Source organism: Cynocephalus volans, chromosome 4 (assembly GCF_027409185.1).
Source record: "Cynocephalus volans isolate mCynVol1 chromosome 4, mCynVol1.pri, whole genome shotgun sequence".
Classification (NCBI taxonomy): Eukaryota; Metazoa; Chordata; class Mammalia; order Dermoptera; family Cynocephalidae; genus Cynocephalus; species Cynocephalus volans.
Window position 1 is genome coordinate 49,999,832 of NC_084463.1, and position 13,179 is coordinate 50,013,010.

The following is a 13,179-nucleotide window of genomic DNA, read 5'->3' on the forward strand; positions in this document are numbered from 1 at the left end:
TGCCCACCTTCCCAGGAATCTGGTGGAAATGGTGTTATGTCTGGTGTCTGCAGCCCAGAATTTTCCAGCCCTTTTGAAGTAACAAGGAGCATGTCCTTGACTTCTTCTATCAGATGGAGATCTTCAAATATCTGGTCTCTACTTTATCAACCCTACACCTTCTCCCAAACCTTGCTCCCTGACCACCAGGTTGTCCCTTCTTTAGCCCTAATATCTTCATGCCTGCCACAATTTCTTACAGGACCTGGTTTCCAGACTTTTTGCTAACTAATGTGATTATTTTTTTCTGTACTCAAAATAGAGCCTGTGCTGTATCTGTCAGGGTTTTGTTGCAGTAACAGACAACCCTGCATCCTGGAGGCTCACCATAGCAAGGGTTATTTCTCACACTTACAACATGTATATCACGGGCTTTGTAAGGGAGGGGGAAAATATCCTATATACTCTTAGATTTGGTGACTGGGGACTGCAAATTAAACTGACAAAAGACAGATTAACAGGAGAAAAGACATACATGTTTCATCTTTTAAAAAAAAATTTACATATGATAACTAAAAAATCTGCTGTGACCAGGTCAGCTAAATTATAGTGCCTTGGGGGATCTGGGATAAGTCAGCAATCATGTCCACCTGTCCTGGAAAACATTATCATAAGACCATTTTACTTAGAAGCAGCTATAATGGCACCAGGAAGCCATACAATAACCTAGAATAATCTTCCTGACCTTCATCCTGGATCCCTGCATGTAGCTTGTAACCTAGTAACAATCCCAAGTCTATATGTAATGTACAACAAATAGAAAGGTTGATGAAGAGATGAGGTGGGACTGTCTTCTCTCACTGTCCTTTGACCCTTCCTCCTTCTTGTGGTTATAAATGCTAAGTTCTGCTGGTTCTCTTTGGAACTCATTTCTCAGGGTGACCTGACTATGCATTTCCCTGGTTGCAATTGTCATATTAGATCAATACATCTTTTTTTTTTTGTGGCTGTTTGCCAGTATGGGGATCTGAACCCTTGACCTTGGTGTTATCAACACCCCCCCCCACCCCCACAAGTGAGCTAACTGGCCACACTGGCTATAATAAATGCTATGCTTTTAATGTTTGGCCTCAGTTTCTTTTAGGTCAACACATATATGGGAGCTTCACATAAGAGAACTGAAAACCTAAAGAGGCAGTTAGACCCAGGGGCTTCTATACCATTTTCACAAAGAGCAATAAATTGTGGAGAAGTGACTAGGGAATGTATGGGGGAAACTCATGGTAGATAGACTCACCTCTGGTGATGAATCGATCGCCTTTTCCTGGTACGGGAGAGGGGGCATCTGTACAAATGGAAATTTCCTTTACAAAATTTAAATTTATACTCTGATTTTAGGCAGAAAGGGGGAGGGCAGGAAACTCCTTATGTGTTTGCTGTTTCTCAGTGGCCCTCACTCAAAATAATCAATATATGAAAGTGGCATATTTTAGGGTGGCATGTCCTGATCCACTCAGCCTCCTGGGGGTTTCATGTGACACATGATCACTCAGGAGGCCAGTTCATGGCCTCCACCATCTGGAATGCTTCAGTGATAGGGTTTGGGACACACTACCCCAAATACACATCTTTGGCATAAGGATTATTTTAAGCTGATTATTTGAGGAAATAGCCAACACAGAAGAAACCCTAAAAAGAGAGTAGAAGTTACCCTTTTGTAAGGGAAATTTATATCTATAATGAAAGTCTCCATCTGTAAGGATGGCTCTCTCTTAGCACCAGGAAGAAGGTGACTAACTCACTAGAGACTCTTAGTGAAAACAGCACTGACTGAGCTCTACGTAATGTTTCTTACCTGCGTTTAAGGTGCTTTTCCTGGCCACCTATCCAGAACTAGTCTCCCCTTTCTTGGTTCAGAGAAAGATGGTTATGTAAGTCTGAAGTCAGAGCCACTTCTTGGAGATTTACTCTTGGAGATTTTCCTGAGTATCTCCCATGTGTACAAAGAGGTATGTGTGTTATTAAACTTCTGTTTTTCTCTTGTTAGTCTGTCTTGTGCCACAGGTAGGCCCAGCTGAGAACTATGAAGGGTCTGGAGAAAATTATTTTTCCTCCACTTGATATAAACATATTTTTTTCTTTTTTAAAATTTCCTTTTCTTTTTTAAATTTTAAAATCATCCTTATTTTTTACTTTTTTATTTCTTGTGGTTTTTTTCCTTTTTTCCCTATTTATTTATTCTACCCTCCATATACTGGTGCCTTTTGAACCTGAGCAATAGGGCTCTGTGGTGATATTTAATGGCATCTGCTCGATCTTGCTATGAACCTAAAACTGCTCTTAAAAAATAAAGTCTGTAAATTTTTTTTCTGGTTTGGGAGCCCCACAGACAGTGCATCAGAGAAGGGGAGGCCACAGCAGGGCCTTCCTGGAGGGTCCTGTTGGGGCTAAGGGTGAGGCTGGTGTGTGGTGAGGGTATGGAACTTTCATAGCTAGAACTGTCCATTGACTGGAGCACAGCAGGAAGCTTCTAGAAAGAATCCTGGAACCCTCCTGTTAGCCTCACCCTCTGACCCTTCTTAAGGGACAGCTCATGGTGACCAGAGAGCCCCCACCATCCCAGCCCCCAGCCACAGGCTTCCCACTGGGCATGAGCCACTCCACTCCCCATGGCTATCCTGTGGTCTTTGCATGAGATGCAAGTGGACACCTGCCATGAGCTGGGCCACAAGCCCTTGGGCCTGATAGATAATGTCATTGCCCAGATCAGAGGGTGGTCACAGAACATCATAATCTAATGAACACACTTGTCTGGTGCCTGGCACATGGTGGGTCCCTGTGTTCACTATCTGTGGTGGGCTGAATTTTGTCCCCTCCAAATTCATATGTTGAAGTCCTAACACCCAGGACCTCAGAATGTGACTGTATTTGGAGAAAGGGCCTTTAAAGAGGTGATTAAGATAAAAGGAGGTCATATGGGTGGGTCTTAATCCCATAGGACTGACGTCCTATAAGGAGATTAGGACATAGACAAGCACAGAGGAATCACCATGTGAGGACACAGGGAGAAGACACTGTCTACAAGCCACGGAGAGAGGTCTTAGGAAACACCAACCCTGCCTACACTTGGATCTCAGACTTCCAGCTTCCAGGACTGAGAGACAATGAGTTTCTGTTGTTTAAGCCATCCAGTCTGCAGTATTTTCTTATGGCAACATGAGCAAATGAATGTACGGTCATTACAATTAAAATTAGCATGTAGTATTTCTTTCTTTTCCTCCCAGGTTTTGGATTTCAGGAAAAAAGAGCATTTCTTGACTGTTGCTCTGGTGGATGAAGCTGGGAAGGGTGAGAAGGCTACAGAACTATTGTTTGTGGCGTTTATCGTGTGTGGAGAAAGCCAGATGAATACAGTGGGGGCTGAAAAGAACAGAGGTGGGAGACAAAAAGATGGATTAGTCTGGCACTGGGGCCACAATCTTATTGGATCCTGGGGCCCCTGCTTTGTGAGATATCCTAGTAATAAACATGCCATATGCTTGAAACCAGATTGAATTGTCATTTCTGTTGCTTGTAACCAAGAGTTCTAAGAAACAGAACACAACCTTTAATGTAATAGACAGTGGCTGGATCAGTTTATTCTAATAACAACTGCAGAAGATAAAGGACTTTAAATGAATGCATTCTAATTCTAGCACACATGGTGAGTCCCAGTGGCCAGTGCCCAGTGTTGTCCCATCAGAGGAAGGGCAGCAGCTGTGCTAGGGGTCCACTCTGACCTCAGGTACATCTGTGCCTATTGGGCAAATATAAAAACAAAATCTCTCCCCAACCCAGAAAACCCCTCCACAGAGGGAGAAGAGAAAGAAAACCATTTTATTTTTGAGTAAGCATTAAACCAAAACATCATGCACATCACAGGCAACTCACTAAGAGACTGAAAAGATGAACAGCAACCTCACCCTTTCATCAAGTTGAGTGGATACCACCCATTCAGTACTTCAGGGAGGTTTTGCAATTCAGAGCCAGGTGACATCTGAAGTGAGGCCCATCTCCTTCCAGGCAGCTGGAAGATGGAGTGTTGTCATCACCTCTCGTAGAGTGACTGAGATGCAAAGGATTACTCAGAGCTCACGTATGCAGAGCACTGAGAGGCCTCAAGTGTCTGTCTGCAGGGAGAACTCCTTCAAGAGAGAAGGGGCCCAGGCACAGCACTGGGTCAGGTTTTCTCTCAGCTTTTATTGTACAGGCAAGAAAGTTACAGAAGAAACACAGGGGGTTAATCATTCATAGTGAAAACAAACAAACTGGCTACATGACAATCTTCATTAAAGCAGGTGTAACTTAAAATAGTTCAAGCAATTTACCATCAGAAGGAGTAATAGAACTAAGCTATGTGACATACAAAAACAATGAAATAATCACTATAGCAGTGCTTAGCTCCCTAAGAAACTCAAGGAAACAGCTGAGGGTAAGATGTGGAACATCCCCCAACCAGTAACTAGCAGAAGAGCCTTGAAGGTTTTAGTTCACATACTTTCCCATTATTTAGGTTTAGCTGCACCAAGGGCAACTGCCCCCAGAGCAATCACTTTTGCTGTGTTTCAATTCTCTTATCTACATTAAAGACTTCAGTCCTGTGAAAGTTTTTCTGGTTTTTCCCAATCTTAGCATTTCCATGTGTTTTTCTAAAGAGTTGGGCTATGACTTAAACTACAGGACTTTAGTCCTGCTAAACTAAGGACTTTGGTCCTACTACGCTATAGGCTATGGCCCTGTGAAATACATGTGTTTATTAATGTCAGTGTCCTCCACAAGGTGCTGTCTTCCTCGATGGTTATGAAGGAGATCAGAGTGTGCCATCCCAACATATGCTATGAGTACACAGGCACGGGGATTATTTTGAGCTGAAGACAATTGAAGAAACCTTCTTGGAGCTTCCTTTAACTAAAAGCAGAAACTTTGAGAAATGAGGACTGCCGGAAATCTCCTCTCTAGGGGAGTTTTTATGGCCACGCAGAAGATGGAAATTCTGCACCAAGAAGAGTCTGCACAAATAATCCTTACTAAACATCCCTTGTCTCCTATGCATGCCCTAGTCACCTTCCCATAATTCATCACCTGTTAAAAATGGTATCTGAGTGCCTGAGCCTAACAGCATCATTGGTTTTTAATTTTTCTCTGAAGCCTCCGTGCATGTAAAATTAAAAACTTAAGATGAAAAGTGCATGCTTTTTCTCCTGTTAATCTGGCTTTTGTCAATTTACTTTGTAGGCCCCAGTTACAAACCTAAGAAGGTAGAGGTTTTTTTCCTTCTCTACAATTACATTTCAGAAATAGCTCCAACGTCCTTCAGGATATATTCCTGAGGTGTCACACTGGCAAGAGGTTTGTTTAGCCATTAACAAGATTTACATACATTTGAATTTGAAAAAGACAGAGAATGGGGCTACTGGTTAGCTCAGTTGGTTAGAGCACTGTGGTACAGTGCCAAGGTCAAGGGTTTTGATCCCAGTGGCAAAAGAAAAAAAGAGGACAGAGGATGAAGTTCTGAAAGAAAGGGTTATATTTGCCCTTACAGGGTCTCCGCCTGTTCCTCGCCCTCCCTCCCCACCCCACCCCCAGCAAAATGTGGATATTCAACAAATACTTGCTAAAATACTGCATCAGCCTAGTATTTCAGTATTAATGTTCTGTTAGGGACCCCTGGTTATTGGGCTGAGATGCTATCTTTCCTTTATGGTAAAACAATTGGAAACAGCCTTAATATCCTGAAAAGGAAACACTATAAAATCATTAAGGAGAATCAGAAAGCTCTTATGTATCCTGGTAAGCTGTTAGGTTTACTAAAAGACAGGTCAGACAACATATATGCACATTTCGGTAAAAAGTCATAATTAGATGGTTGTATATGCACCTCTTGAAAAATATACAAGAAACTCCATCTGAAGGGAAAATTAAGGGCTGAGAAACCCCCTCCAATTGAAAAAGATTCAATTTTCACTATATAAACTCTTGAAATTCTTAAATCTTATACCATTTCTATAGATTGTCTTTTTAAAAATAAATAAAATTTTGAAGTGAAAATGTCAGCCATGTCAATTCGGAAACCAAGTCTAAACAGTTACAAGGCGGCTGTCCCTTCACTGTGACGGTCAGTGGCACTCTTTCAGTGTGATGCTGCTCCCTCCAGCCCCCATGAAGTTATTAACATTGCAGAGAAGATGAAAGAACCAGGCACTCCTGAAAAATGGTGTGCTCCATGGAACGGAAAGGAAGACGGCCCCCGGAAACAGGACAGCAGGGTCACGGCATCTGTGTTCAACCCTGACTCCTAGTCAGGAAAGTCCATTGTGTCGGGTAAAGACAAATCCAGGTTGTGACGGACTGAATGTCTGTGTTCCCCTGAATTCCCTATGTTGAAATCCTAACCCCAAGGTGATGGGGTTAGGAGCTGGGGCTTTGGGAGGTGATTAGATCATGAGGGTGGAGCCCTCATGAGTGGGATTAGTGCCCTAATGAAAGGGACCCTAGAAAGGGTCCTCACCCCTTCCACCATGTGAGGACACATGAAGAAGCTGCCATCTGTGAACCAGGAAATGACCTTGAGAAACTAAATCTGCTGGCACCCCATCTATGACTTCCAGCCTTCAGAACTGTGAGAAATAAATTTGTACTGTTTAAAAGCCACCCAGGCTATGGTATTTTGTTATAGCAACCTAAACAGAGTAAGACGACATAAGACAGATTAACAGGAGAAAAGCATACATATTGCATTTTTATATGTACCAGGGCACCTTCACAGGAAAATGAAGACCCCCAAAGTGGTTCGGCCTACGTGTTTACATACCAGGTTGAGCAGAGTAGTGACTTGTAAAAAAGTAACTAAATTATATGAGGCTAAAGGAAGATACAAGTTATTTTAACAAGGTGTGTATTTTTCTCAGCCTCAAGTCCCCATCTCTGGTGATAAGACTCTTTCTTGTCTCCTGGTATAGCAGGGGCATGTTTCCCATGGGAGTCAAGTCCCCTGCTTTCAGGAAGAAAACAGAAGTGCCTTTTTAAGTGCCTTTAGCTCAAGGTAATCCACATGCCCACCTGGCATATTTGGGGTGGCGTATTCTTTCCTCTGATGCCCAGCCCTCTTTTCCTTCCATTGTTTATTTTCAGGGTTTCCGCTGCATTCTGCTGGTAAACGCTCCACTCTGAGGCTGTCTCTGTAGCATTCAGGGGCTCACAGAATTCAGTAAAAGGGGAACAAATGTCTACACTTCAGCTTACTATTCCCACATGAGTAGGACCGGCAGGACAGCAACAAAGGCCCCAGTCCAAATTGTAATAGTTTCATAGTTTTATAAAAATGATTCAAATTTTACAGGTGGGACTAAATTGGTTCTCATGACAAACACTTGTAAACAATTAACTTAAAAATATTCAAGCAATTGTTTCCTACCACAGAGGGCAGCGTTACTTGTTCTGTATTTAGAAGCTATTTCCTGAGTGACCCCAGTTATATCACTAGGGGGAGAACCCGAGCCTCTCCTGTCTCAGTGCCCTCTCCTCTTCCAGCTTTTCTCAAGTCATCTTCTCTCTGCACCACCAAGTTGGTGGCATGGCATCTGGAGAGTGAGAGGGCATCCCAATGGGGCCCAGTTGGTGCATCCCTGTCCTTGGCCACCCTGCCCAGTTCTCAGCACGACTCTCCAGCTTTGGGTCCACATGGTTTTGAGTCAAGGATTCACATGGGACCTGACATGCATGTTGCCTGCAAACCCCTGGATGCAAAACCCTTGCTGGGCTTTATCAGTCCTGCTGCGCTTCCTGGACAGGTCCATGTCTTTCTGCTCAGAATTAACACTGCCTAGTGCAGAGCTGTTCCCCTTCCGCACACACAGTCCTGGGATGTAACACAAATGTGTGTGTTGGAAAGGCTTCCTTGAGTACTATATTATTAGTCTGCTTCTGTTTATAACAGTCTCTGCGTACTGTTTTCTGGACAGTCCTTCAAGGATTTGTCATCAGCTTACTTACGTACATTCTAAAAGTGGAGATTTTCAATTGTGTGCGTACTCATTTAGTTGCTATAGCGTTTGAATTGAGTCGGCAGGATATAGGCCGGGCTCAGAGGCTTCCAAATCCCACTATTGCATTCTGAGAGCCTCTTACTCACACCCCTTGCTATTCATAAGAGCACTTTTTACTATCATTGCTTCTACATGCAATACAAGCCTCCTTCACTCAACTGTAAGCCCCTGGAAAACCGAGTGGCCAGTGACAGTAGGGAATGGATTTTACTGTGTTCTCAGCACCAGACAGTGCCTGGCTTCCATTAATTTAAGCCTTTAGTGAAGAATTGTAATTTGTACCAAAGAAAGAAAATTCTTACGTCCGTATCCTTACAGCCACTCAAGTTATCCCGACCTAAACTCCACTACTGGGTTCCTGGCTAACCACCCTGGTGACAGGATTTCTCCTCAAATTGATTCCTCGCCCCTCGTCCCCAGATTATCAGTCTACAGGTCTGGGAGGCCTGTTTCAACGTGCCGGCATGTGAGCCATCCATGGCAGACACTGCTCAGGAAGTTAACTACCGGGGTAGAGCACCTCCTTCCACTTAGGCTGTTAACATGTGACTCTGGACTTCTGGCCTAACTGGAGATGGCCTGAGAACACACACGCCTCTAGCCAGCCCAACAGCAGATAGACCAAGCTAACAATGCGCCCCACTCACTGGCACTAAGCCGAGTTAGCGCGCCTAACTAGGCTGCCGTCTGAACAGATGCTCCAGTTAGTGCGGACAACTAGCAGGGCTCGTAACCTAATTGGCATCAGGCAGAGTTACCGCAAACACCTCACTAGGTTTATTACCTAATTGATAAGCGAACAGAGGGGACAGAACCGGCACCGACAGCCGGAAGATGACCCCTTGACACCCAGAAACCCGCCATGTTACAGCCACTTTCTGTCCCAAACGCGTGGCTCTGAAAAGAGCCTTTGGAGTGACAGGACCTCAGGGCGATCGCCCGTGGAGCCTATAAACGCGTTCCGCAGAGGCGGCGCGCCAGGTGTATGTCTCTGAGCAGGAAGGTGCCACGCTTGACGTGGATGGCGCACAGGTTCGTGTCCTCAAACAGCCCCACCAAGTAGGATTTGCAGGCCTCCTGGAGCGCCATCACGGCCGACATCTGAAAGCGCAGGTCTGTTTTGAAATCCTGCGCGACCTCTCGCATCAGCCGCCGGAACGACGGTTTGCGGACCAACAGGTCGCTGGATTTCTGGTAGCGGAGGATCTCGCACAGCACCACCGTGCCGGGCCGATAGCGGTACGGCTTCATCACGCCGCCGGTGGCCGGGGCGCTCTGGCAGGCTCCCTTCGCGGCCAGCTGCTTCCGCGGCGCCTTGCCGCCGCCGGTCGAATTCCACGCCGTCTCCTTGGTGTGATCCATGACCAAGACGGGACCACCGCTGCCTCAGCTTCGACTGGCACGGAGCAGCTCAGCGCTCTCGCTTTTATAGAGCCCGCAGCGCTCCCATTGGTTGGCCGCCGGGTGGCGCGACCGCAGGCTGTGCTCTGATTGGCTCTTGAGGCGCTCTTGCTGGGCGGCCTGCCCTTTATATTCTCGCCTCTCAGTCCTGGCCACGACAGCTGGCACCTGCGTGTTGGGGGTTGTTCCGGGTAAGCCAGAGCACTGGGCGTCATCACTCGCTTGCAGGCTCCGTCATTTAGTCTCAGAGCTCCCCTTTCTCTCCCTCCTCTCCATGGCTGGAGCCCGTGAAGAACCCTCCAGAAGCTAGCACAACACATTCTACCTTTGCGCACTGACAATGGTGAATTTTCCCCAGCACTGAGATCCTGAAAAACAGCCACAGTTAAAAGAAACCCCCAAACCCTTAAGACCTGCAAAGAACCCCCTTCCCATATGGTCCAAAGGAGGCTCATTATGCTGAAGGAGTTAAAAACATGCCTTTCTGGGGTCCACGGTTTAACTCTGTTGGTTAGGACCTGCTGCTGGTAACACCAAGTTCTGTGGGTTATGATCCCCATACCGGCCAGTTGCCAAATAAGTAAATAGAAAATATGCCTTCCTGTCATATTGACTATTTTGAGGTAGAGACACTTGAGCGTACACACGTCAGCACACGCACACCCAAAACAGCAGGTGCATAAACAACGCTTTGACTTTTGTGCTGTTTCTTAAAAGCAGAAGATGAAAGATGCTCTCCCTGTATTGGCAGGAAAGTTACATCGTTACCAGCAAGGACAGGAAGTTGCAGCCCAGGGAAATCTGTGCAAATCTCGTTAAACTAACCCTTAGTGACTAGGAAGACCTCGTCACTTTTACACACTTGCTCTTCTTTGTTCAACCTAGTTTATGAGTACTTAGATCTAGTCACTTCTCACCCAGTTAACCACCCTAGCCCAAGCCTCTTTGCCTTATCAAATTCCACAACTTACTATTGTTTGTCCACCTGCTCCTTTGGGCCTTCATTTCCTTATAAAGGCTCCTGTGCCACGTAAAATTCGTGAGTAACCGGCCTTCTTTCCGGGCAGGGAGTGCTTGTCAAATTGGTATTGGCATTCTGATTGGCTGACATCCCACAGGCGTTTTATCCAATTAGAGAGCCAAACTGGCATCAGCTAATTTAAATGTGTGATTTCATCCAATCAGATGCTAGCCTTATCTAAGTCCTCATTTGAATATGAGCCATATAAATAGGGCCATTTGTGCTAATAGCTTTTTCAAGTTAATTGCTATCTTCACCTACAATATGCTTATGCACCCGGGAAATGTGACTGTGAGTGTGGGTTGCTGTGCTTTCCCGGTAGTCCCCTTCAGCAAGGCACACAAGTCCTTTCACACTTGGAATCTCTCTGACTTCTGCTGCTGCGTCTTTCTTACTCCATCTGGAGAAAGTCCTTTGCTTTTCAGGTTCCTGTAATTAGATTGGGAAATCCAGGCTACTCTCTGTATGTTAAGGTCTGTAACCTTGATGACATCTGCAAAGTCCCATTTGCTGTGTGACGTATTTACAAGTCCCAGAGACTAGAACATAGACATGTGGCAGGGGTTGGTGACATATTTAGCTGTCATTACTGGAATTACTGGGGATAGATAATAAAAACAAAGCTCGTACCTTCACAGGCAGGTTTATACGTGTTGATAGGATTTACGTCCTCGCCATGAGCACACACACACGGCTCAACAAAAAGGGATGTAACTTCGCTGGAAGCGTTTTCAAGAACAATGTCACGATGAAATGGGGTGTGAGGGAGAACTCAATGCAGAAGTCCACGGTGCTATTTTGTCTGAGTTTCTCAAGGGCAGGGATGTTTCCTGTCCCCTCAGAGTGTGGTTGAATGAATGACTATGGAGCTATCAGAGACATAACAGATATTAGGGTTCTGTGTGGATACAGCACGCCTTCTACAGCAGAACATGTCTGCTCTCAGTGAAAAGAAATGAAGACAATAATGAAATCACAGCCTCCTAGCGTGTATGTGAAACAGTCGAGGGAACTTCAAAAAGTTCATGGAAAGATTTATATTATCTTTCAATACGCATCTTTGAAGTACTCTCACGTGCATAGCCATGACTTTAACTATGACCATATGACAGGGTCATGCCAAATAAGAAGGTGACCTCAAAGTCTTTGCAAACTGACTAAAAAGAACAAAAATAAAGTGCTAAATGAGTTATTTTTCTTTAAAATATATGGAAAATTTCAAATATATAGAAAGATAGACAAAATGATGAAACAAACCAGCAAGTGTCAGCCTGAGACCAATCTTGACTGGTTTATTTATTTATTTGGGGCACTGGCCAGCGAGGAGATCTGAACCCATGACCTTGGTGTTGTTAGCTCCACACTCTGACCAACTGAGCTAACTGGCCAGTCCTTCACTCATTGCTACCTCTACCCTCCTCTCAATTATTTTGGAAAAAAATTCAAAAATTGGGTTATTTCACATGTAAATATTTCTCTGAGTTCTCAGGCCATCCAAGTCCACTGAAAGAATGTAGTTCAATATTTCAGAGGTATAATTAATGACATTCATCAACAAATGACAGATCCCATCTTCTAGGTGTGCATCAGAAACAGTCTTTCTCCAAGAGTATACCACACAGAGTTTATGGTCATGTGAGTTTTCAAAATGGCAATAGCAGAGCAATTTTATGAGACCATTATCAGGAGCAAAGTGTTTTCTCAGAGCCATGGTATATGGGTTTGCTGGGGCTGTCGTAACAAAGTACCGCGGATTGCGGGGTTAAACAACAGAAATTATTTCCTCACAGTTCTGAAGATTGGAGGTCCAAGATCCAGCTGTGGGCAGCTCTGGTACCGTCTGGGGCCTCTGTCCTCGGCTTGCAGAAGCATCTTCTCCCATGTTTCTCACACTGTCTTCCCTCTGTGCAGGTCTCTGTCCAAATTCCCCTTTTTAGAAGGACACCATGTGTATTGGATTAGGGCCCATTCTAATGACCTCATTTTAACTTGATGACCTCTGTAAAGATCCTATCTCCATATAAAGTCACATTCTGAGGTGCTGGGTGTTAGGACTTCAACATATAAATTTTGGGGGGACACTTTTCAGCCCATAACACGTGGTCACTATCGATAACATCTCATAGAACCACCACAAACAAAGCAAAATGGACCCTAAAATCAGAGCTTTCAAACAAAACCCCTCGTGGCCAGTTGCCTCAGATATGCCCAGAGATTCCTCCCTCCTGCTGTTCCTGCCTGAGGCTGCGCCCACCCCTTGCCTTACTGACTTTCTTGAACAAATGGATTCTGGCAGAAGTGATGACATTTCTGAGATTTGGTTATGTGGCTTCCCATCGTGGGCTTTCTCTCGCTCTCTCTGGGGAAGCTGGTGTCATGCTGTGGGCAGCTCAGAAGAGAAGTCCACATGAGTGAGTCCAGAAGCCAAAAGTCCCACGCAAGTGCTTGGGAGCAAATCTTGCCCAAGCCAGGTTGGAGATGACTCCAACCCTGGTGGCACCCTGATCACAGCCTCCTGAGAGGCCACAGGACCCAGACACACTGCATTCAGATTCCTGCCTGTCAGACAGACACCGTGAGATAGTAATACATGTTGGTTGTTTGTGTTCAGCTGTTAAGATTGGGGGTAACTTCTTATGCAAATATTTCCTCCGTTCTAGACCAAGATTAGCCATATGATGGATCTCTGTTTGA

General features: G+C 45.0%; 1 protein-coding gene across 1 annotated transcript; it reads right to left on the minus strand.

The window, feature by feature from the left end:
* Window positions 1-9,011: 9,011 nt before the first annotated feature.
* On the minus strand, window positions 9,012-9,425 carry LOC134376122 (histone H3.1-like). Its single transcript, XM_063094787.1, has one exon. The coding sequence runs from the start codon at window positions 9,423-9,425 to the stop codon at window positions 9,012-9,014; it is 414 nt and encodes a 137-aa protein (XP_062950857.1).
* Between the last annotated feature and the right edge of the window lie 3,754 nt (window positions 9,426-13,179).